At 35.2% G+C, this 26,323-nt stretch overlaps 1 protein-coding gene across 6 annotated transcripts in view; it reads left to right on the top strand.

Moving 5' to 3' along the window:
• CBLB (Cbl proto-oncogene B) overlaps nucleotides 1-26,323 on the top strand; it is a 210,045-nt gene that overhangs the window by 89,998 nt on the left and 93,724 nt on the right. For all 6 annotated transcript variants that reach the window (XM_059921208.1, XM_059921211.1, XM_059921212.1 and 3 more), the window contains exons 4-5: nucleotides 3,989-4,135; nucleotides 21,793-21,949. In XM_059921208.1, coding sequence (XP_059777191.1) covers nucleotides 3,989-4,135; nucleotides 21,793-21,949 — 304 coding nt within the window. The remainder of the gene's footprint in view (nucleotides 1-3,988; nucleotides 4,136-21,792; nucleotides 21,950-26,323) is intronic.

Genomic DNA, 26,323 nt, shown 5'->3' on the forward strand with positions numbered 1-26,323 from the left:
TAGCCACTTAAGCTACTAAGACTTATTCGTAAAGAGTGATGCCCCATCATTCCGACCTCACATTCTGTGCAGTAATGTAACTTGAATTTTGGAGAAATTGATTCATACTGTTTTAAAGAAGGACAGTTTTAGGTGACCAAATTCAGGATAAAAGAGGCACCTTGCTTCTTAGGTGATATTCTTGACATTGCTGATGCATTCATTACACTTTTTTTAAAAAAATGCAGATAGTTTTCCTTCTCATCTTCTCCCTATCCTTTGTCTTTGCTCCTCTCTGCCTCCCCCTTTCTCAAGGCTCCTCTGTATATTAACATCTTTACTGGTTTACCCAGTATTGACATCTAGAAGATACTTTTTGCTTACCTGGTGTATCAGAATACTTTTACTCCAAAATTATTTCTTATAAAAAAATCTCACACAAAACAAATTTTAAAAATGGCTTAGCTTTTGATGGTTAATGGGAGATAATGTGGTAATAATTAGTCAAAATAAAGTATTATTGAAAGTATTATTGAAAGTGAAAGTATTGCAAAATTTCTTGTAAATTAAAGTTATGTTTAAGGTTATTGAGTCTTTGTAGATAAATTTTATTTCCTTAGTTGTTCTGGGGTAGGGGCATTTAGTAATAGATACATATCTTAATTAGGATGCTTCAAATCCTTTATTAAGCAGTCATCATTTTTGGTCTTATGATGAGCGGCAATCAAGCGGGCTTAGGGAAAATTGGCAAAGTATGGAAAAATATCATGATAGGAAAAAAATTCATCTACAAAGAAGATGTGGAGTTGTTGCCTTTCTTCCCTCTATGTCTAGATGATTAGAGATGACTGTATCCTTGGATTTTATTTTCAAAATTGGAGGTTATTTATTTTTAAAATGGGTATCTAAGAGTGCAGAGTGGAGTGGGGAACTAAAGCTTAATGTAAAGCAAAATATAGTAAACAAAAAACTCCCACACAGTCATATAAAAAACAAACCTATTTGCTATGACAGTAAATTTAAATGACATCAGATAATAGAATTAACTATAAGCTCTTTTCATTTCTTGGTGTGGATTGCAACCTCTGTAAATCGATATTTCAGATAAAGGGTTTCCAGAATAATCATTTACATATGTATGGTGTGTGTTTTTAAAAATTAGATATAAAATAAATATAAATATGCTTTCTGGTATTTGTGAAAAATAAAGTAACACAAAACTGTCGCATTCACATGTTTTTAACAACTTGAATTTGTGTTTCTTTAAAGACTAAAGGCAAAATAGATCTTTTCATTGCCTTAGTTTATGCAAAAAGTCGAATAAAAATGTGGTGATCTGTTTGTAGGAACAAGAAAATTGGACTATACACACAGTTTATAATTTAACAGTGATTAGTTATATAGTGATTATTAGAGCTTCTAGACTGTAAATTATAAAGATAAAATGTTACTATTTCTGTTTTAAAGTTTAGTGCCTACATAGCCAGTGGATCAAAAATCCAAGATGGGTAATCACTGGTATTGTGCTTCAGGCTTTAGATTTAACAAATAAAAATGAAAAACATTTGGATATGATTAAAGAACAGAGAAACAAGGGGATGGAGAGCAACCAATTCAGAAAATAAGGAACAGTTGGTTTTCCCTAATTACAGCCATCTTGATTTTTCTTTTTTCTTCTGTATGTATCAATTGGAAGTTTGGTAGAAAATTAACTCGTTTGCCTAATTATAGAAATAAATTCGTTGCAGATTTTCAAAAGTGACTTTATGTTTTTCCTTAAACTCAAATTTCAAAAGTCAGTTGCAGTTTATATTGGCTGCAATTCTTTCCTTGGCTATAGTTCATCAGTTTACTTTTCATTTCCTAAGACTGGATTTCTTAAATCTACCATCACCTAAATGAGGGTGTGTTGACATAAATGAGAAGATCAAAGATTCAACTAATTAAAGAAGTTTTACCTTGGAATTAGGCTGAGTTGTGCAGAAGTGTGGCTGAATCTAAGAAGATGATGAAACTTTTTTTTTTTAAAGATTTTGATTAATTAATTAATTAATTAATTTTTTTTGGCTTTGTTGGGTCTTCGTTTCTGTGCGAGGGCTTTCTCTAGTTGTGGCAAGCGGGGGCCGCTCTTCATCGCGGTGCACGGGCCTCTTACTATCGCGGCCTCTCTTGTTGCGGAGCACAGGCTCCAGACGCGCAGGCTCAGTAATTGTGGCTCAAGGGCCTAGTTGCTCCGCGGCATGTGGGATCTTCCCAGACCAGGGCTCGAACCCGTGTCCCCTGCATTGGCAGGCAGATTCTCAGCCACTGCGCCACCAGGGAAGCCCAATGATGAAACATTTTGCATAACCTAACCATAATGATCTTGCAGATTGTTTGTTGTTGCCAGTCAGCACTAAAATAGGCCTAAGTTCTGACCCTTCTTTCCCATAAATCTTCTCATGGATAATAAAGGTTATGGAAATTGGAACTTTTTGGTTTTCCAATAGAGATGAATTTTTTGAGATGTCAATTACTTTATACTTTATTGCTTTCTGTTCATTCCTATTTTTCCCACTTTTTATCACAAGTACCTTATTTATTCCGTATTCATATAATATAGGAAGTTACATGTTTCCTTTCAGTGACTTTACGGAGAGGTACATGTTTTATGATCTTTTTGGTACCTAACATGTGTTTTTGCTTGTTATTTGAGAGTCATTAAACACAGATACATGAGTAAAAAAAAAAAGGCAAATAAACACAACTTTCAGTGTCAAAGTCCTATGGAAACATTGTATGGTGTTATATGCATTGCAGATTTGATGGCTTTCTTTAGTTTTCCTCTGTATTTACTTTGAGTGCTAATGCAAGTGCCTCCTCCCCACCCCCCAGCCCTGACCCCTCAACACACACACAAAGCAGTTAAAGCTTCAAAATGGAACGACAGGAGATATGTGCCTGCTGTGTTCTGGTGATTCTGAGTAAGCAGGAATATAAAGAGGCAAGGTCAGCTCAAAACTGAAAAGTTCTGTAGTATTTTGTCTTTCAATTGCTTCCTTACTATCTAGCACTAACAGTTTTGGGCTGATTAACATAATTAATGTTGTAAACTTATGAAAAGCTAAGAAGGAATTTAGATGATAACTGTTAAAGTGTTAGTCACGGTTTGAAGCATGTTCTAAATCATGTCAGAATTCCCAGAACTTAACATGGGAATTAGAATAGAGACAACGCCTACATTTCCCTCCCTTCCAAACCATTGTTTTCATACTACCATAACTTTTTCTTTCTAAAACAGAGATTTGATCATTTCCTTAATCTTTTTAGTCCATTTTGGCTTCCCATTCCTTATCGCAGTAGCGTTTTATGGACTACATTAGAATTACCCAGGGAGCTTCTAAAATATGCACATATCTGAGACTTATCAGAAACTCTGATATTTAGGTAGAAGTGGCAAGTGTATTTGACAAAAACTTTGTTCATTGGTTCAGATGCCTCTTTTTGTCATGTCCCAACCAAACTTTCTCGTCTTGTCTCAAGCCGTTTCCTCCACTCTCTTTCTGCTCTTCTCTAGCCATGCTAAATCTAGATATTCTCCAAATAGTTCTATTCCTAACCTCTCCTCTTTCCCCTCCTCTCCACTCTAAGTCTTTCATCTGTTGAACAACTGCTTATCTTGCTAGGTTTGCCTTAAATGACACATCTTTCCTTATTCCCCGTGTAGAAATAATCACTCTGTCTTTTTTGTTTAGCATTTATATTTGATTATGAGTTTTTTAGGTGTCCGTCTCTCCCATTAAACCTCATGTAATTCATCTTGTTGATGTTTATATTAAATGAATACATGGATGACTAATAGAATCCCTGTTAGGAATTTAAATGTACAGTTTTTATGAACATTGTTTTTAAGGGCTTTATTGAGTTGACCTAGGTTGATAATTTCATTTTTAATAATATATATTCCCGTTAAATCTTACATGCCTATATATTTACTTTTTCATTCATTTTTCCCTCTTTGTATCTACAGACGAAATCTTACAAAACTATCCCTTATCTTCAGTCACATGTTGGCAGAAATCAAAGCAATCTTTCCCAATGGGCAATTCCAGGGAGATAACTTTCGTATCACGAAAGCAGATGCTGCTGAATTCTGGAGAAAGTTTTTTGGAGACAAGTAAGTACAAATTTGGATCCATGTTTGAAGAATGACTAGACCTGCCTCCAGTTCCATATGGTGTAGATCTTACCTGAGTATTTTGAGAATATACTGCAGTGTTTTTGATAAGTGTTTTGATTGCTATTTTTTCTATTTAGCCACCAGAAGTATACCTCAGTAACGGAATAATTTTGTTGTTACCAAGTAAATATTATATGACATTTATTTATTTGGTGAGCATTCATTGAGTTAAATAGTTAGCTCTAAGAAGCAGATGTTTGTAAGACAGAGTATACATGGGAAGCTCATAACTTTTTATAACTTAGTGTACACATAAAACACATATAGAAAATAAAAGGCAGAAAGGGAAAGACACTTTAAAAATTGGCCTAAATAAATTGTTCTGACAATCCAGAGGGGGGGCACTTACTTCAGGACTGCAGGCATTGGAGACTGCTTCCTATACTAGGAGGTAGAGTATAAGCTTGACGAAGATCTGAAATTGAAGTGGTAAAAGGCCTCAGCACTGGCATTCAGGTTTTCTCTGTGTCATTGCGCAGAAAGTATGCATGTGTAAACAAGATACAGAAATGAGGATAATGTTATCACAAAGTTGCATTATCTCACAAAAATAGCTAAAGATGTTTTCCTTAGGTATTTCCTATCCAGACACAAACCCAGGTGAGCTTGGTAAATAATAGGAATTAAATATCTGAAGTCTGCATAACTTAAATAAAACGTGCAAAACCTTTATCAGGAATCTCTTAGTAAGATGCTTAAGAACTGAGCATCAGGAGACAGATGGTTTCTTCAGTTTCTTTTAAGGGTCCCCTTTGATGAGAGAACACCCTCAGAATGTCCTTGAATGTAGGCAGAACTGTAGCTAAGAATTAAGGAGGGGTGATTGCTTACACACAGATTATTGTTTTCATCCTGTAGTTAAATTCTATATTTATACAGTAGCTGATGAAATACGATGTAAAATGTTGGCATACACTTTCAGTGATCTGAGTCCTGTGACACTGGTGAATTAACTGTAACGTTGGGTTTCCCGTTTTTTTTTTTTTTTCTCTATGACGTGCTGTGTTTATCTATAGCTACCACATGATTAGGACATACACAGAGCAATGCACATTTGATTAGATGCGTAATTTTTTTACTTCAAAAATGTTAAAGCCTTTTTCCCACTTCTTAAATAAAATGTATTCTGAATTATTTTTAGGCACTACAGGAGGAAATACTATTATTGCCTTTAACACAAGATATTCTGTGTTCCAGAAATCTAGCTCTTTGTAATGCTCCTATATCCATTCACAAATGAGGACTTAAAAAAAGAAAAGGTTCATCCTCATCTGAATTAGACTAACAGCCAGGAATGTACGGATTAAATATTTGTGAATAGTAGAAAGCAGAAAGGGACCGCAGAGTTCTGGGAGTAACAGCTGAGGATGTCTTGAAGCTACAGCTCATATATTAACACTCTGAGCCTAATGTAAAGAGTGAGTAACCTTCAAAATAAACTATTAAAATTTTAAGAAAATCTATCAGACAAATTGCTTGCGGTATTTCTTTTTGAAAACTGAAAATCCTGGTGAGTTAAAAATTGCTTGCTTGTCAAAAGGTCAGTAAAAAATGGACCTTTTGACAAAAGATTGCTCACATGTTTTTCAAGAGAGGAGTTTGTTTTGCCCGGCACCTCAAACCACAAAGAATTATGCATTTGAGACATTGTTACTTCCCTTTATTTATAACCATAGACATTAAGGGGCTGAAATTTCTGTCCAACTGCTACGTGACTGAAATCACTACTAAATCAAATGGGGGATTCTTGAAATGCTGATTAAACACTCTCCCTACCTCCTAAACCCTTGTACCTTTGTCTTCTGTCTTTGCTTACTTGAGAAGGCTTCTTAATTTGTCTTTAAGATTTTTATTTTGGGATTGAGAGCCAAATGTAAAGCTCCTTCTGGAATTCAGACATATTTCTGTAGTCATCAAAATTAATGCTTCTTTTATTAGATCATTGGAGAAACCATCTTTATATTCTCTGTGGGTTTTCACCTTATAGTTCCACAGTATTTTATTGAATAAATGGACGAATGAATGATGTAGCCCTTTAAAAGGTTGAATTCTTTTATCTTCCTTATACTCTAATACTAGTTTGCATTTTTGCATAACTGAGTTCTCATACAGAAGTATTCCTGTTATTTATCTACATATTGAGGGCATATGAGAATGCTTTCATCTGACCTAACAGGTGCCTTTAAACTTGAATGCATTATTGTTTCCAAAAACCGAACCACTGAGCGATTAGTTCTAAAAACAGCCAAACAGATTATGATTTTTATAAAGCAGGTTTTAACTTAAGGAGTATTATTGTGACATTTTTCCCAAAAAGAACTGTCAGTAAGAAAAAAATATTAGGATTGAGTTAAAATTGGGAAATAGTTATCGTTCAAAGGGCTTTATAAAACTCCTAAAGGCAATTTTAGGATTCAGACCTAAAGAACAGGCAGCAGACAAAAATCTTTAGGTGTCATGTGACTAATGCTTCATTTCTGTGCTTCTCAACCTTTTTGAAGTCATGGCAGGGCCAACCTCTGCTCAAGATCCAAGCCCAGGTGCCAAGAGGTTCTGCCTGTCTGGAGCCTTAGGGGATCAATAACATATCATGTGCCAGGGTAAACTGGTTGGAAAGTTCTGTAGTTGTTAGATTTGGGGAAGTCCTGTAGTTGGTAGATTTTTATGAGAAGTTATTGAATGTTTTAATAGTTGAGTTCTGCTTTTGCTTTCTTAGTCTGTTGACCAGGAGATAGTAGAAATATGTGGAAAAGAGGAGTGGCATTTTTGAGTGAATGTGTCTAAGTAAATTCTGCCAAATGAGACCAATACCAAACTCTGGGTTAGAGGGTGAAGTTTATAATCCAGAAACTTTAAGCATGAGGCTCAAAACATGTATTATTAACTGTTAAAAAAAGACCCATTAATGTGATTAGACTCTGGGTGACAGTCATTTTTCTAATAAGCAAGTCAGGTAGCAGTTTCTAGGCTCCTCGTACTATAAGCATTTCTTGATGTTGAGGAGATTTAGACATGTGTTTCCAACCAAATTATAATTCAACAAGAACCATTCTAACTCCTGAATCTTTGTATGCACCTTCTCCCCATCCTTACTTTACTTCAAGTTCTGTTCTTCAGTTTCATGTTCAAGTTCAAATTCTTCCCTGGACTACTGCAACAGCTTTCTGTCTGGTCTCCCTAACTTTAATAACAACCTATCCCATTGATTTTCTTGATGAGGCCAGTGAGCTCTAAAAAGCAGAACTATTCATTCTAATTTATTTATTTTTTGCCTGAAACACTTCTATGCATCATTACTGAATCTGGGTTAAAGTCTATAACCCCATTAATATGACAAGCTTTAGGAACTTTTTTTTCTAGCTTCATCTCTCTATTCAGTTCATCCTCAAAGAAACAACCTCCTCATACTCTATACTTATTTCCACACCTCATTGTCTTTGTTTCCCTAAACTGCACCCTCCTCTTGGGAAACCAGTTACCCACACCCTACCCAGTGTCACACCCTACCCAGTGTTGCCACTTTGGAGGCGTTCCTCAGTAACCCTAACCTAAGGTGGGCATGCCTGCTCTGTTCTTCCAAGTACCTGAGCTCACGTCTCGCACACTAGACTGCAGTGAACTGCTGACATGCTTGCATTTCCCAATAGACTACGAAGCTTCCTTGATTTTTATTTCTCAGAGCCTGGCGTGTTTCTTGGAATATGTGAGCTCTAATAAGTGTTAACAGACTGGATGAATAATTGGATGGATGGGTGAGTGGTTGGATGATGTCTATTGTCTGCTCAAAAATTTCAATAACTTATTATCTACGAATTGATTTTTTTTTTTATCATCAGTTCTTACAGTTCCCCCTGGCATGCCCCTCTTCCCTCCTCTTTCTTTTCTACAGTCCCAGAATCTTGGCACCCTTCCTTTAAGTCTAGTTCAGAAGTCTCCTTTTCTGGGTTCTAATATATACCCTCCCACATGTTCAACTTTACCCCATGTTTTGTGTTTATGTTGTATTTTAAATATATTTATATTATCAAATGTATTTATTACATGGGTCTTTCCTGCTCAAATATAAAGCTCCTGTTGACTTTTTATCCAAAAATTAGTAAAAACAGGTACATTTATTAGAGTTATTATATGTCAAACTCTGTCAAATGCTTTCACATAGATTAGCTCCGTTTTGAGTACAAAGTTTAAACATTATTCTTTAAATGGCTATCAGATGAGTCCTTTGGGTACTGTATACATAACAGACACTCAGTAATTATTGGTTGAGTTCATGATGTATTTTTCTACCATTTTAGTCCTCTTTTCCTTTACTTATGTCCTGTTCTTCAGGCAAGTGGGATTATTTGGCTCTTTCCTGACACCTTAGCAGCTACAGGTTTCTATGTCTTTGCCCACATTGTTCCTTCCACTCGAAGATTTTTATCTCTGGTATAAAAGTTCTCACTAATCCCTCAAAGTTCATCTTGCTCATGATTCTGTCCCTTATTATTATACTGGATCTTTTAGTTCTTAAACTCCCATAAGCTCTTGCTCATCCTCCATATTTATTAGTTTTCATTGATTTTTAAAGTTATTTGTCTAGTTATCTTTCCATTAGACTATAAGCCCCATGAAATAAGGCTTATTTAATCAATCTTTGTGTTTCCCAAGGTGGATCAGCACAATGTCTCATTTGGAGACTTTCAGGAACTGTTGTTCATTTAATTCAAATGAGTTGAGGAGCAGAGGCATGTGTGTGAGTATGTGCACGTGGGAGGTGTACAGCATTTGCTTGCTTGCTTGTTCTGGGGGCAGCGTGCTTAGTGCAGGCTCGCAGGCAGGTCGTCTGTGTTCAGGTTCTGACTGCAGCATTTACTAGCTTTGTGACTTTGGGCAAGCTACGTGCTTTCTTCATGCATCAGTTTCTTCATCTGCAAAATGTGGATGGTAATAACAAGAATACCTACTGTGTAGGGTTGTTGCGAAGGTTAAAAGAGCTAAAATCTACATTTCAGGCAGGTAGGAGAGTGTCTGGCACTTTGTATGCAGTCTGTGTTGTGGAATAATTAACCAGTTTAAACCTTTAATCTTGCTCAAAGCCCCATGAATATATTTATTATTAATTCTACAAATAATATCATTAATATTCAACTTTGCATGATAGAGGTTCCATGGTCCCTAGAAATCTAAAAGCAAAATCCAGAAAAAGTTAATAAAAGTTTTCTAAAATTGTGTATATCCCTATGTAAAAGTGAGGTAGACTATAAGAAACTGTCCTGCTGACCATGGGGAAAAAAAAAACCCGATATGTTTAAAATTCAATTCATTACATTTACCTTTGATTTCCTGGGGAAGTGGTAGGGACCTTTTTTGGTTTCCTGTGTTTTCTTTTCACTTTTAATAAGAAACAAAGGACAATGGTTTCTTTACCTTTGCAGTGAGTAAGATACATTTTTTTAGCATATTAGCTAGATCAGTTTTCCCTCTAATCAAAGAAAAGGCAACTTAGTCATATTTAATTAAAGGATGCACAATAGAAATGAAGAACTTTTATAAGAAAAATGTGCAGCAGGAGATCTAGAGAGAAAGAAAGAAAAAAAAGAACTGAAATAGAACTAAAAAAATTGCTATTTAATATTTCTGTTATTTAGTCAACTCTTATTACTGCCTGTTTCAAAAAAGCAAAGTATCTTTATTTCATACATAAGGAAAATAAAATGACAGGGCTATTTTGTTCAACTCACTGCAATAAGATCCAAGACAGAAAAAAGCAAATAAGATGTAAAATTATAATTTTCTACCTCTAAGCAGTATGTATTCAATTTGGGGAGGGCAGTATATGCAAAGATGATAAATATTTAAAATCAGTTCTGTCCCATTACAGAAGTGCTTAAGGAATGTCACAAATAGTAAGTGAATTATTTACTAGAGTCATCAGAGGAACACTCAGGCTGTATGGAGGAGTTGGTATTTTGTATGGGTTGCACATGTGTTAATAAGGAGTACACAGGGGAGAATGCTGTGAGAGGGATGGAATTCTTATGGTGTCTGCTGTCTTTCCAAAGAAAGATGCAGAGTAACTTCAAGGTTCCATAAATGGCATTTTTTGTTGTTGTTGTTCTCTTTTTCCTTCTTTTCTTCATGTTGAACTCCTCAGTAAGTGACATTTACTTCAGTGAAATCACCGTGAATTAGGTTCTGGTTCTCAGCCTTGAAACCTGATTTCATTAGAGCCATATGTTTAGAGACTGAGCATACTTTATTGAGCTCACAAACTGATCTATAATCCAGAATAGTGGTTTTATTAATTTACAATGATTAATGCTACTGTCAAGCAGATGGGAATGTTCTCATCACTGTTAGGTAAATTATATGTGGAGCTATATCATATCCAGAACATTCCTTAGTGAACATGGAATCTAAATATGGGGTGGTGGTTTATGACCCACTATAGGAATTCCCCTGCCTCAAGGACCAAAGTACTTAAAATTGTTATTCTCTCTCTTGGACTATGCTTTGAAAGCTCTGTCCATTTTTGGCCATTTGGACTTTCTTTTTCCATATGCAAAGTTGCACTTTTAAAACTCTGTTCTTTGGAGCCCTGAGAACAATGGGAGCCCATGATGGGTTTTAAGTAGGGAAGTGGTCACACTTGGAGTATAGGTGGGCTACTCTTGCTGAAGTATGGATAATGAACTTGAGCAGTGGTTTCTAAACCCATTCAATCATATTCCTTATTACTACCTTATTATTAACTACTTTTTGAGCATACATCATCTATCTATGTATATCATCTACATACCCACATATGTATAAAATACATATTACTATACAAATAATGTATATTCTCATATATAATATAAAGGACACATTATAATATAAATTTTAAAAATTGAATTAAAAATGCAAGTAGAATTTCAGTCCTTTCTTCTCATCTTGTATACCCCCGGGGTCTATGACTGCCCTGCCCACCCTCCCCCCATTCCACTTCCCACTTTAGAAACTGATAAATTAAGAGAGAAATAGGAGAGAGATAGGTAGGAGGGTGTTGTAGAAAACTAGGTGAAGATAATAATAAACTAAATAAACAAATAAATAAATAGAAGTGCATGAATTTGAGAATTATATGAAGATAAAATTAACTGTACTTGATTATTAAGATATATGAGGTACAAAAAAATGAGCCAAATGTGATGCCTCAATCTGCGATTTGAACAACTGGGTACCATTTACTGAGACAGGAAAAGTAGGAAGAAGAGATTTGGCAGTCAGATGAATTCAGTTTGGCATATGTTCAGTTTTGTGAGTCCAGACAAATCCATGTGGTGATATTTATTAGTAGATTAGATATACAACCTTGAGGAAAAGAATATAGAATTAAAGACAGAGATTTTAGGATTGACAGTACATTTATGAGTTTGCAGATTGACAGCCTGTAGAATGTTTTCCTTGGCCTCAGACAGTATCTACATTAAAAAATTAGTTGGTAACTTTTAAAATTATTGATTTTTACACAAAAATATTGTATTGAATTTCACTGAGAAATTGGAAGTGATGGCAACACTAGATAGGAACTCTGACGTGGCGACAGTTGGCTAGACCTGGGTGCCAGCTGCCCAGTTTAGATGTGTCCCCTCCAATTGATTGCAGTCCTTACCTGGACCTCTTTACTCATATACATTATCTGCCTGGTCTCCAGATATCTGAGTTTGTAATCTCTAAAAGTTGTGTGAAGCCATTGGACTGATTGATGTAGACCATGGAGAATGTGCAGGGAGAACAAAGAGGACAGATCCTTAAAGAATTCTGATGAATGATGTATGCACAGAGGAAATTTAAGGAATGGAGTCATCACCAGGGAAGTAGGCATAAAACCTGGGGAGTGTGGTATTATAGTTGCTAAAGGAAGATAGGATTTAAAGAAAGAGGGAGATGAATCAGAATATAGTATTGAAAGATCAATTAGATAAAGACTTAAAAGATTTCAGAAGATGTGGTACAACAGGCTTTCATAACTTAATTTTCTCTTTAACATTCTGAAAGTCTCCTTTATAACCAGTCTTAATAGGCTCCACATGTTGCACTGAATAGATGTGTTGAGTTTTTGGTGTACACTGAATAGGTGCGTTGGATTTTGCTGTACACTAAGTAGGTAGATTAAGGTGTCTGGCCTTCCACCAAGACTTGTGGTGCCTTATCACCAGCCATCTAGGTGGTAGTCTGAGAATATCTTTTCTTATTTTGAAGTTTCTAAGCTCCCTAATGATAAGATAAAATTCTAACCTTTTCCTCTGTAGTTTAACCTGTTTGTATCCAGATTTTGGCTACTTATTTTACTTCCCCATCTTGAGAAGTAATTGGTTTTTGTTTTGTTTTGTTTTAGCTGCTCTACCAAATGAGGAAAATACTTTCATGCCACTTGCTGAGACCATTAATGTTTTTTAAATAATTTGGAATATTAAGCCAATCACTAAAACTTCCAGAAATTGTGTTTCTAAAATATCATTTAAAAAGTTCTCCTGTGCAGAGCCCTGTTTTTTTTAAAAAGCAGACTTCACATTTCTCCATCTCTTAGTTCTAGCCAGCTCATCAGTTTGATTTAATTAATTAAAACAGTTTTTAAGCCACTTATATTCCCATTCTCAGAAGTTCTTATATTGTATTCAGAGAAATAATTATTTTCTTATTAAGTATTTAATAATGTGCCCCTGGAATCAAAAAGGTCCTGGTTCTTAGTCCCTTAGCACGTTTGTTCCTTTCTCTGTGGGATGTTTCTACCTTGGTAGGTGAAGAGAGGCAGTTCCTCCTTCTGAAGCAAAGACGATGCTTGTTTACAACCCTGTAATGTAAAGATAGTATTTCTCTGCATATCCAGGGACAGGCATACTTACTAACCATTACAAAATATTTGAGTTCCCTAAGCCCTGAGTTCCTCTCCAGTTACAAAAATCACTGTGTGTGTAGGTGTCACCTGACTCTCTTTGCATCATCCTGTGGGAATTAGAGCTCAGGGAACAAGTTCAAGAAAATGGTGATACTCTGACCACTGCTTCCTGTGAGTAACGAAGTCCTTCGGCTTTGACGCCCTGACCCACAAATACTCTATCTTCTGCCAGCATCCATGCAACTGTGATAGGCTAACTTGTTAGCTTAAAAATAGGGTAGAATCTCAGATTCTTCACAGTTCTTTAGAAACATGTTCTGCTGGTGGAGAAATTGTTTGTGACTTAAAAGCAAAGTAAATAAAGCTTCATAAAATTAATATTTAGGATTTATTTTTCATTAATAGACTGCTAATGCTTCATCTTCCTGTTTTTCTTATTCTGAATGTTGATTATCAGTAGGAAGTGACAATAATTGTTTTTCTTTGTAGCTTTGTTTTTGCCTTGTTTATCTGCAGTCATCAGTAGTTTCTCTTAATAAAAAGGAATTTTGGGGGATCTGCTTATGCACAATAGTATGTATATAGTTTCTCCTGTGAGGCTTTAGTTATTGGAAATTCTATATTTTTTTGCCTTAATTTAACTTAACATATCTAGCAGACTTCACCCATTGCTTGCTAATGTAATTGACCTATGTAGAGAGATTTCTGGGGAATTTTCTTTTATTACAGACTTTTTAATTTGTTTGTAGGACAGGCTGGGCTCTTAATGCTAAAAGGAAGATCTGTGGCAGAACTTTCTAATTTTAGGGTATATAACTTACTAATTTTGTTTAATCTGACCTCAGCAGATCAGAGGCGTCTTGCTATGGTATCTTGTGTGTATTATGAACCTACCAAGCATCACTGAACCTGCAGAGCAAATCTCCTGAAGAACAGTTGTCATTAGAAAGAAAAGAGCAAATATCCATTAATTACTAAAGTAATTACAAAGTATAAAGTAATTTCCTGGTTAGAGTAAGTTTACTGTTTATGATGTTCAAAAGTTAGGTTGTGAGACCAGAAGTTAGAAAGCATCAGATCTATCACATGAGAAGTTAGAAAGCATCAAATCTATCACGAGTGAGTTTACTGAAAAAAAGCAAGGATGATACTAAAGAATCTGTTTCCTTGTTTCTGAATCTTGTAAAAAATGTTTGATTCTAAATTTAAGTTTCAGAATGTGAAAATGAGTATACTTGTCCCTTATACAGGGAAATAACGCTTGTCTACTCTGTAGACAAAATGTTATAAACTTTTTTGTCAAAGAAAAAAAAATCTATCACAAATATCCAGCATCTTGCTGTATGAGAGTAAGGAATTTTCACTTATGAGGAAGAATGGTTAGATCTAATCATGAATATCCTTGGTAACTGTGGTTACCATCCTATCTATGATGAGTTGTAAGGCAGCTATTTGACCAGAGTGGTTTTGATTCGTTCTTTCTGTGGGTTGCTGGAAAACAATTGTTTTTCTCTTATGGAAGAGCAACAGCTGTAATAGCTTGTTAAGCTTGTTAATAGCTTGTTAATAGCTTGTTTCATATCCATTAACAAATAGTCATTACCAAAAAAAGATTGGATTTAAGGAATAACTATATACAAACTGTATACAGACTTAGGAATCACAATACTAATATTTGCATCCATAATAAAAATCAAAACATATCAAATAGCTTATGAATGTTTTATTATCTTATGAACAAAAGCAACTTAAAGGTACTGCCACTGAACATATCTTTGTTGATCAAGGTGAATTTTCTGAACAAAATTCAGATGAAATTGAAAATAGGAATGAGTTAATATAGATAGAACAGATTTTCATTTTGTTTAAAGTCAAGATGACATTTTATATCCCTGAACTAGAATAGATTTTAAACAACCACCATCACAACCACCACCAGTACCACAGCAACAGAACCGAAAACCAACCAACAAACACATTAATTTCCTTGTTTATACGACAGCGGATGCTTTGTCCATTCCCACATTTCTTGCTCTCTTTTAATCTTAGAATTGTACAAATTTTTTAAGTTTAGTATATAATTAAAGCTTAATATGCATACAGAAAAGTACACAAATCATAAATGTAAGACGAGGAATTTTCATAAAGTGAACACATCAGTGTAAATGCCACCCAAATAAGGTAATAGTATTTTATGTATGGTTCAGAATCCCCCTTCCTCCCAACCCCTCAGCAAGTCCCATGCAATCACTGCCTGCCCACAGTATCCTGACTTCTAGTATCATGAAATCATACATAATTGAAATCGTACAATTACACTCTGAAAAAAATCTGGCTTTTTTCACTATTATGTTTATGAAATTCATCCATGTTCTTGCATATAACAATAGTTTGTTCATTCTCCTTGCCCCATTGTATGGCTATACCACAATTTACATATTCATTCCATTGGTGATGGACATTGGATTCTTCCTCCTTTGGATTTTTATCCATGGTGCTGCTATGAACACTTTCTGTACATTTTTAAAAACATATGTATACATTTCTGTTGTATGTATATCTAGGAGTGGTATTGCTGGCTCCTAGTTTATGCATAGTTTTAGCTTTAGTAGCTTTTAGTAAACCACCAAAGAGTTTTCCAAAATGGTTTGCCAATTTAATCACCTATGAGGAGTGCCTGAAGGTTCCTGTTTTCCATATCCTTCCCAACATTTTATGTATCATTTGTCATTTTAAAACTTTTGGTTTTGTTTTTTTTTTTTTTAATTTATTTATTTATTTTTGGCTGTGTTGGGTCTTCGTCTCTGTGCAAGGGCTTTCTCTAGTTGCGGCAAGCGGGGGCCACTCCTCATCGCGGTGTGCGGGCCTCTCACTATCGTGGCCTCTCTTGTTGCGGACCACAGACTCCAGACGCGCAGGCTCAGTAGTTGTGGCTCACGGGCCCAGCTGCTCCGCGGCATGTGGGATCTTCCCAGACCAGGGCTCGAACCCGTGTCCCCTGCATTGGCAGGCAGATTCTCAACCACTGTGCCACCAGGGAACCCCATTTTAAAACTTTTTAATAAGCCACTCTGGTGGGGATGAGTGGAATCTCATTTTGTTCTTAAGTTACATTTCCATGATGACAAATGAAGTTGAGTGTATATTTGTGTGTTTATTGAATATTTTGATTTTTTGTGTGAGTGTGAAAATTATTTGCCCAGTTTTTGAGAAGTAATTATTAATATTTAGAAGTTTTTATATATTATAGATGTGAATCTTTTGTTGATTATATTTATGTGAATGGTCTCTCCCAATATGTGGCTTTCTTTTTCACTTTGTTAATAACATTGTTTCATGAACACAGGTTTTGAATTTATTTTTTCCTTTATCCTTTGAACATTTGGGGTCCTGTTTTAATTATTTGCCTGTAATGCAGGTATTCTCTTCTGTTTCTTCCAAAAAACTTTATTGCTTTATCTTTCATATTTAGGTCTAAGGTTCATCTAAAATTGATTTTCATATGGTATTAGTTCAGGGTCAAGATTCATTTTCTTCCATATGTATTATATTCATTTGACCCAGCAGCATTTATTGCAAACATCATCCATTCCCTACTGCTGTTTATATATAGTTGTTACATAACCAGTATCCAGATATGATTGCATTTGTTTCCAAAATTTGTTTTAGTCTATTGTCTGTCTCTCCTTGTGCCAATACCACGCTGTCTTAACTGATATGAAGAGTATAACTTTGTCAGTGTTTTTCTTATTGAAGTTTGGCTTGATTATTCTTGGCTCTTGGCATTTCCCTATGAAGTTTAGAATCAACCTATCAATTCCTACTATGAAAATGTCTCCTGGAATATTTGATTGGGGTTGTAATAAATCTGAGAATCAATTTGGAGAGAATTGACACCTTTACCATATTGAGTCTGCCAGTCCGTTAAAGCGTTACATCCCTTTATGTCTTTTACATCTCTGATCAAGTATGTCTATGTGTTTATGTTGTGTTTTTGCTTGTGTTTTGTTAGCTTTATTCCCATTTATTTGATATTTTCAGATGCTATTGTAAATTTTTTAAGTTTTATTTTCTAATTATGTATTGCTTATATATAGAAATACAACTGATTTTTGCATATTTTATATTTAGCAGCCATGTTGAATTCTCTTTTCTTCTCATAGTTTAATCTGTAAATCTTTTTGTATTTCCTAGATAGAAAACCATTTCATAGGCAAATACTATCCTAATTTTTGCTTTTAATTGGTTATTTCTGTGATTGCAAAATATACTTTAAACAGTTTTAGTATGTCTTTTACTCCTTTAAGCCACGAGAGCATATTAGAAATATTCTGAAAGAAATTGCTTGTAATCCTACCATGATCTAGATATCATCAATTAAAATTTGTGTTGATCTCTCCAGACATTCCAGATAGTTTTCAGCATTGGATCATAAAGGACATACATTTTTTTTTTTTTTTTTGGCCACACTACGTGGCTTGTGAGATATAGTTCCCCAACCAGGGATTGAACCAGGGTCCCAGGGGCCCTTGGCAGTGAAAGCACGGAGTCCTAACCACTGGACAGCCAGGGAATTCCCAAGGACATACAATTTTAAAAATGCTGTTTCCATTTAATGCCATGGACACTTTTCCATGACAATAAATATTTTTTCCGTATACAATTGTTAATTGCTGTAAAATATTCTAATCTATAGATATATGTCATATTATTACTATCGAACATATTTGTTTTAATTTTTTGCTATTATGAACAACACTGTTGAAGAGACATGGATGAGTCTTTGCATTGCTGTGTATTTTTTTTTTTTTTTTTGACATAATTTCCTTGTTGAAATCCCTAGAAGTAGGCTCTTTCTGGGTTAAAATGTATAGGTTTTTGAAACTTGCTGCCAAATTGCCTTCTAGAAATGTTGTGTAAATTTTCATTCACACCAGAAGTACACAAAAGTTCCTGTTTCCAAACACTCTAGACTTTGTTGAGATTCACACCTTTATTATATGGATTTTTTTTACATATGAGTTAAAAATAAAACCTATATAGCCTTTTATGAGAACTTGTGGTTTCATGGAAATGTTTTGCCCGTTTTTTGAGGATCAGTTGCCTTACATTTTTGTCTCAATTCCTTATTCGTTTGTGCTAAAACTGCAGGGTTTTAAAATTTAGCAAGTTATTATCTCTCCTGACATTGTGTGAATACACTATCACTTTTTTTTTTAAGTCATCAAACCACTTCTGTTTAGTAGGAGAGTGGTAGTACACTCAAATTTCTAGGTTCCTCCTCTGTGAAACACTCCCTTGCCTTGCCTAGACACAGTTTAATAGTTGCATACTCTTCTGTCTTAGGCAAAGATGAATAAGATACTGTCCCTGTTTGCGAGGATCTCCATCCCCTTGGGTTCCCATAGCACATGAATCTTTTTCTGTGATAACCTGAGCACATGACACAGCATAAGTTATTTACAAATCTTTCCACTTATTAGACTGTGGCTTTATTTAGATTTTTGTTCTGAACCTAGTACAATGCCTGGCACATATAAGGTCTTTCTTGGGTGAATCACTTAACCTCGTTAAGCCTCAGTTTCCCCATCTCTATCTTGAGGATAAATATATTATCTGCCTCACACTGTTATTTTGACAAACTCAGTACTTAATTTGGTGATTGGCAGATAGTAAGTCATCAATAAATGGCAGCTCTCATTTTTTTTTCCTATTGGAAGTTTAAAGATCCTGAACTCACATTATTATTATAGGTGCCAGGCTACCCATTGGTCTTTTATTCAGTTCTTTGTGGATTGATGGCTACTTGAGCTTTTCATTGGATTTTAAAGTTAATTCAACGTGTAATTAAAGTGATTTATAATTGTAAGTGGCAAAAGGACAAATTAAAATACTTCTGGATTGGTGGGAGCTTGAAGCTTAGTTGGACCTTTTATGTTCTATTCCTTTTCTTTCTCTGTCTCTTTCCTTTTCCTAGATCTCTGCCAGCACACTGAAGTTCCTACATATTTGTAAAACAATTTACCATTAACGTTTTCTCTCACTAGGTTCATATCTAGGGGAAGAGGTTATAGAAACCACCACTCTGTGGTATTGCTACAGTTAGCTGAAGGTGTGAACAGTCATCCTCTGCCTTCCCTCCTCCACCCACAAACCTCAGGAAAGTATGTGGTAGCAACTTGAAATCCTCTTTAAAAAGTTAGATCCTTAGTGCAACAGTTTTAGAACTTTTTTTTTTTGTTTTCCCCAGAAATCATTGTACTCTATTTCTCTTCTTCACTCATGAACCTGCCCGCCCCACCATTGCTCCCACCTTCTTCCATGGTGGGTATTTGCCTCAGCTGATCAAGGGAAGGGTATCTATTGTACAAAGTTTTATATATAGTAAGTTAACCAAATAATGCCCTTTCTTTTTAATCCCTGTTACTCCCCTTAATTAAGGTTCCGGTGAATGCCTGTTTGGACTTTAGGTTTATCACAAGGGAACTGGGGGAAAGTCTCATTTGCACAAGGAATATGCAAATGTAGCTTGCCCCTTTGTAAACTGTCGTTCCAAAGTGGTAAATTAGACTACAACTTTAGAAGTTTGTTCATTTTTTAATAATTTGCTCAGGGAAATCACTGGTTATTCAGAAGACTTATGATCTGCATGCACCTTAAATATTAGGATGAGGATAATTTTTATGGTAATGGATATCGAAAGGTGTCTGTTTGGCCAGTCTGTTTACTTTTTATAATACATACACAAGACAAAATTCTCTGAACATTTCTATACAAAAGAGAAAACACATACCCTTCTTAAATCAGTAGTTCTTTGTTTACTGGGTTTTTGTTTTTTTACTTTGAGTATTATGGTTCATGTTTCTTTTGTGTATTGAATATTTGAAATTTTAATTTGGAAAAGAAAACTGCTTCTTAGGCACTACTTCCAAGGTAGCTATAATGAAGCTGGACATAACTGCATATCTACACTTTGCCATAAATCAATAGCCTTCTAATGTTATCAAAAGTTTTCATTGTTATTTTAAAACAGCAGCATCTTGTTAACCTTAATCAGAGCCTGATGTGTGTTTCTTCTAAATGGCTTCTGATGTGGTGTCTCTCTTCGATTCTCTGTGGTTTCCTGTTTTTTTCATACATAGAGAAAAGCCTTTTGAGGTATTCAGCCTCATAATCATTTTCTTTTAATAGCATATCAAACACAAACTTTCTTATATATACAGCATAGCATTGTAAGCCTGTTTCACCATTCATTTATTCATCTTGCCACAGATCACGCTTTCTCTGGAATTCCTCCAGCACTTCCTTAGATACCCTTTCTGTATTCCTTAGCATTACAGGTCCCATTTCTACCCTGAAAGAGTGTGTTCTTCAAGGGCAGAGATAGTATCTCGTATTTCCATACTTGTATTTCTCCACAGTGTCCTGCCTTAGCAATTAATAGATCACATAGACTGGTGACGCTCAGTGAGTGGCCCCCAGCCCAGCAACATCAGCATCACCTGGGAACTCGTTAGGACTGTAAGTTCCAAGGCCCCACCCCAGTCATACTGAATCAGAATATCTTGGGTTGAGGATCAGAAATGTCTGTGCTAACGAGCCCTTCAGTGATTCTGATGCATGCTCAAGTTTGACAGCCACTGCAGCAGATAATTATTGAATGAGTATGAAAGTTTTACATTTATGGTGATGCTTCACTGGGAGGATTAGTATCAGATGGGTCCAATTTTGTCCATTCAGCCTGAGTCTTATTTCTCAAGAGATACAAGTAAAGAAAAACCTAAGATTTAAATATTTGCTATCTTAGAAGAGGGTGTATATAGCTTTTATGCTGTCCTATTATGAAAACTGCAGCTTAAAATTTAAAAATATGAATGATTGCTTTCTTCCACCTGTTCAGGAATAGGCATTTAACATTCCAAAAGGAGGAAAAGTAAGGAACGAATAATGGATGTTACTCATTTTCATGGTGGGGAAGAGGTGGGCGAATGTTGGAAACTGGGCAGGTAGAGGATGGGTTGGGAGACTTTCTCCTGGGTACCATTCTATGCTCTTCTAAATTTTTGAACCGTGTAAGTGCATTATATAGTAAAATGCTGATATGGGGTATTTAATAAGATTAAATTAATGAATAAGTTGAATAAATAAGTTTCCATATGATAGCCAGTGGGGTTGGTTAAAAGTTATTAAAATTTCCCTTTGCATTAATATGAAAGGTTAGATAAAGTGGCTTTCCATCTCTGTAGAACATTATCGGGGTGATGGCAGAAATGTCTTAATGACTTTCCACCTGAACTTTCTTATGCAATGAACAAAGAATTCTTACTGTTAAATGAATCCATCATCTTGTTATTATTTTAAGAAAATAAACGGAGGGGAAGAATTTAACTTGATTCAAAGTTACATAACCTTGCATACACAAATGAAGAGGCCAGACCTACAGGACATTGATCTAATACCTTCTTCTGAAGTACTTCTAGAAATATCTTGATAGGCAAGGAGAGAAAAATTGATTTACATTTTTGTCACATTCTTAGCAAATGGAAAATAATCCGGTTAGCAAAACCCATTACATATGTTCTGAATTATGAACAGTATTCTCAACTGTTTGTCTTTTAGTACAAATGCAATTATATTAATGGTATGATTGAATTGTGCTGTTTCAATGGAAGGTATGTCTTAAATGACAGTTGATTCAATTTTTTTTTTTTTTTTTTCTTCTCTTGCACAGAACTATCGTACCATGGAAAGTATTCAGACAGTGCCTTCATGAGGTCCATCAAATTAGCTCTGGCCTGGAAGCAATGGCTCTAAAATCAACAATTGATTTAACTTGTAATGATTACATTTCAGTTTTTGAATTTGATATTTTTACCAGGCTATTTCAGGTAAGCTTTGTATTTGCTTAATCCTGCCCTCTCTTCCACTTCCCTCCCTTCTGCGTGTGTGTTTGTGTCTCTCTTTTTCACACACACATGCATACATACGGGAAATGGTCTCCTTTTTAGTAGTCTACAATTTTAAAGCAAGTTTTTTTGGTCATTGCTGTAAGTTTAGAGTTTAAGTTTGGAGGATCTGGTGTTCTGAGCCTGGAGGTTGCTTATTAGCTTTGAGAAGAATGATGTAAAGGAGCTTTACTTTAAAGTCCCTATTTAGTTTCTCACTTTACTTTGTTGCTCATTTTAGCCCAGTAACTGATAGAATGCAGGTTTTATAGGTGGACATTTGCTGAGGTTGTATCCCAACTTCTTCTCCCCTTTGCCTCCCACATTCATTAGGTGAGAAGGGAAAATAGTAAACCTGGAAATAAATAGCAAATTCATCCTTTTCTGTATAGGAGATTACTGTGATGTGTACTGTTTTTATAGCTTGCTTTGCTCTTTCATCCGTATATCACAAACATTTTTCCATGTCAGTAAGTATTTTCATCAATATAATTTTCAATTTTCAGTTGCTACAGAATATTCCATCAAAATAGTCTGTCATTAATTTAGCAAATCTCTCATTTGGGAAATTTAGATTTGTTTTCCTGGTTTTTTTTCCCCTAATATAATTGACTTTGAGATTAACCTTCCTGTTTATTGTTTTTGGTTTTTAATCATTCTTTTATAATTGTCTTCACATAGCTATTCAGAAGCAGGTGTCACATAATAAAAGCTGGGTGCCATTATTTTGTATTTTTGTATGTGTTGATAGAATTACCCTAAACATGAAGACTTGAAATATGCTTTGAATTTGCCTCTGCCACTAAATTGCATATCATCTATGAGATTCATTTCAAGTAGTCACAAAGTGAGAAGCCCACCTAAAATCTTTATGATTCTAATAATATAAATTATATAGCAAGTGATGTTAATTGATCAAAAACCAGGCTTGCTTATATTCTGACACAATTTTTTTTATTATTTTAGTCTGCAGTAAAATTTATTCTGTTTGAAACCTGCTTTCAACAAATGTTAGAGTATAATATTGGTTTTCATGTTTCTCATGTTGTAAGAATTTTGCTTCTCTGATTTATGACGCTGCTTGGTACTCGCCTGCAAGGATAGGGTAACTGAATTCTGTAAGAAAACAAGATTGCATGGGATTAACTTTTAATTTATGAAAGAATCCATTAACAGAGGGCAAATTAACTCTTGTCAACAATACTTATAGAATACATTTTACTTTATTACAACTTTATAATCATAATTCTACCTAGACGTATAGAATAGGAAATTAGATAAATGACTACAGGAAGTATGCTTTTGGATATTTTCAGTTTACGGTAGTTTTATTATTATTCCCTTGGTATATGTACGTTGTCAGTTAATGTTTTTCCAATGAGTTTAAGATACATTTCAGGAAAAGGTTGTGTTATCTGATACTGATTATTTTATAATGGAACCTCTCCTTTCTTTAAAAGTTTCTGGTAATTTTACAAATACTTCATTTTATTTAACATGATACCAAGACATTCTAATAGTAGATGCTTTGCTTCTTCCCCTTGGGAAGGAAGAGAACAAAAGTTATTTTCATACATTAAGCCCAGCTGTTTATTCTAGGAAGAGTGTATTTTCTGTGGGGAGCCTGGATGACTTTTTAGTGAGGATGTGAAATACTAGAATGCCTCAGAGTTATATATCAAAGGTATGAAGGCAGCTTAATGTTGGTTAAGCACTTACCCAAACAGCTACTTAATATGTGTACATATTTTCTTATAAGCTGTTTCACTTTAAAACAGCCCAAGTAATCTCAACACTCTAAGGCACATATATCTTACTTATGCTCATGGGGATGGGAGAGGAAAAGAATCTTTTAAGTAGAGCTACTATGAAAAGTATTAGATAACAAAACCAAAACCTTACTAGTGAACCAAAGAACGCCTAGTGTCTTTTAAAACTCATAATTACAGCAGTAGCTAAAGAACTCTTGTTAGCCCCTGTGTGTTTCTGAGATTCTTCACCTCTCCTGATTTCATTATCCTTAGACTGTAATCATATATGTGCTTTAAAATACAATAAAATTGGTTGTGTGCACAGAAAGTACATGTATTAACTTTTACTGATCTTTTATTTTCACGTAACTTTAAAAATTGAATAATATTTTCTTGTTATAGTTGTGTATTCTATATGAAAGATGTAAGTTTTGTGGCTACTGTAACTGCATGAACATATATTCTGCTGCAGCTGTGATATTGGTGGTTAATTGGCAGTGACTCCTTCTAGCTTTAAATTGTTGGGAATAGGGTATTTAACGGAGTGGCATCTGAAAGGGGGCAAGGTACACCGTCAGGATTGAGGTTTGACATAGAAAAACTAGCATAAGGGTTTGCAGATGGTGTTGGTGGAGGTGAGGAGATGAAGTTGAGACTTGCCTAGGAAATGAAAGAAGCAAGAAGCTGGTGGATTCTGGTTTCCCCTTTTTCCTGTCTTCCCTCATCCTCATATTTTGCCAGAACTTGAGCAAGTGCTGGGAGTCATTGGAAAGATCTTGCAATGGCTACCTTCCTCTGTCTGCCTTTAACCTTATCTTTCTCGCCTCCAGGTAGTTCAGAGATGCTGGGATTGGCAAGTGCTCAAGTCCTGGAATGGAAAGACAGGGCTTTTGCTTTCCTCTCCCTCTCCCTGGGGCCGCTGCTCCCTTCTCCTTCCATTTCCCCACTGTAAGAGAAGACTGGGTTGTTGAGAAATGGGGCAGTAAATGGGATAAGTAGGTGCAGGATAAGGAATGAGTGGTTTGAGGTAATATACTATTGACTGTGGAATATATACCATTGTGGAACAGGGAGAAAAAGAAGAATAAGAAACTCATCTATTGTAGTGAGGATTAAGAGAGTGTCTGGGCAGACCATCTGAGGCCCTACTTCCAATGTAGGTTGTAAGTCTGTAAATGGTGAACACAGTGGCCTTTGGGAGAATGGAGGGACTAGTCTTCTTAATTCACTTTATTAATTTCTGTAGTCATTTAATAATCTCCAAATAACTTCGTGTTGGTGTGTGAGAAAAGATTTCCTATAATCTAAAAACAAATTGTGAAAATAATCATTCTCCCATCACTTTGTTTTGCCTCCTTTAAGCCATTAGTTGGCAAAATACTTTAAACACACACACACACACACACACACACACACACACACGCAAAATACAAAACTACCACGTGTTTCTGACTGTGGGTTGCATGCTCGAGAAAAATAGTACACAGACTCTTTCTATTACATAAATATTGTTGCAGTTAGAATCTGGCCCTCTGGATTATTACTAAGAAATGGTTGCTAAATACTGCAGCATTTGGCTCAAAACTCCAGTTTCATTTTTTTTGTTTCACTTGTATTTGATCTGTGTATTGGCTCTCTATAAAGTTCAGCATTTTGTAAAACAACTCTTTCATTAATTTGTGTGGATTTTAATGGAAGTGACCCAAATATTTTTTATTTTTTTCATCCTTGTCCTTTGTAGATGAGGAAGTAGAACAGAACAAAACAAAACTCAGTGACTATAATAGTAATTTTTCAGTTTTTCTAAACATATGCTAATACTCTTCCAAGTATTGTTTATGTAATTTTTAGTCATCCCTTAAGAAGAAAATTAAAAACATGTTGTTGTTTTTTTTTTTTTCAAGTACATAGACAGAACCTCTCATAATAAGTGTTCTCCAGAGCTCATTTTTCCCCAATTAGGTATTTTAGTGTGATGGGGAAATACCCTAAAGATTTTTCTTGTTATTTTGGAAAAGGTTAAACTCTTCATTACTAAATCATTCTTTCCCTTGTTATCCTCATCTCAAGGGATACAATCCTTAAAGAATTGCACCTTGTAAATTTGAAACTTGCTTAACAATCACAAGGAACAAGTCTCAAAAGAAACAAAAGCAGGAGCCCTCCACCAATAATCATGTCTAGGATAACTATTTCAACAACTATCATTTGGCAACACAAAATACCTTTTTTTTTTCTTTTATGTAGAAGATTTGAGTTAATAATGTGGCACATCAGAGTATGCTGCCAATTCCTTTGGATAAATGTAGCTTCAGCCTTAAAGATATGGCAGAGATGATTCATTCACACCCTCAAGCAAAGTTGTCTATTACTGGCTGCCTTTTTTCTCTTGCCATGGTAACTGGAGGGACAACTAATCCTATTCAAGAGAGAACAATACAAACCCTGTATGTGTGCGTGCATGTGTGTTTGTGTTTATTTCTGTGAAAGATTTTTACAGAGCTCACCTCTAAACCATAAACTTTTCTGAGTTTATGATTGTACACGGATAAACCAAATGTGAGTA

The sequence above is a fragment of the Balaenoptera ricei genome, chromosome 4, assembly GCF_028023285.1.
Source record: "Balaenoptera ricei isolate mBalRic1 chromosome 4, mBalRic1.hap2, whole genome shotgun sequence".
In the NCBI taxonomy this organism is placed as follows: Eukaryota; Metazoa; Chordata; class Mammalia; order Artiodactyla; family Balaenopteridae; genus Balaenoptera; species Balaenoptera ricei.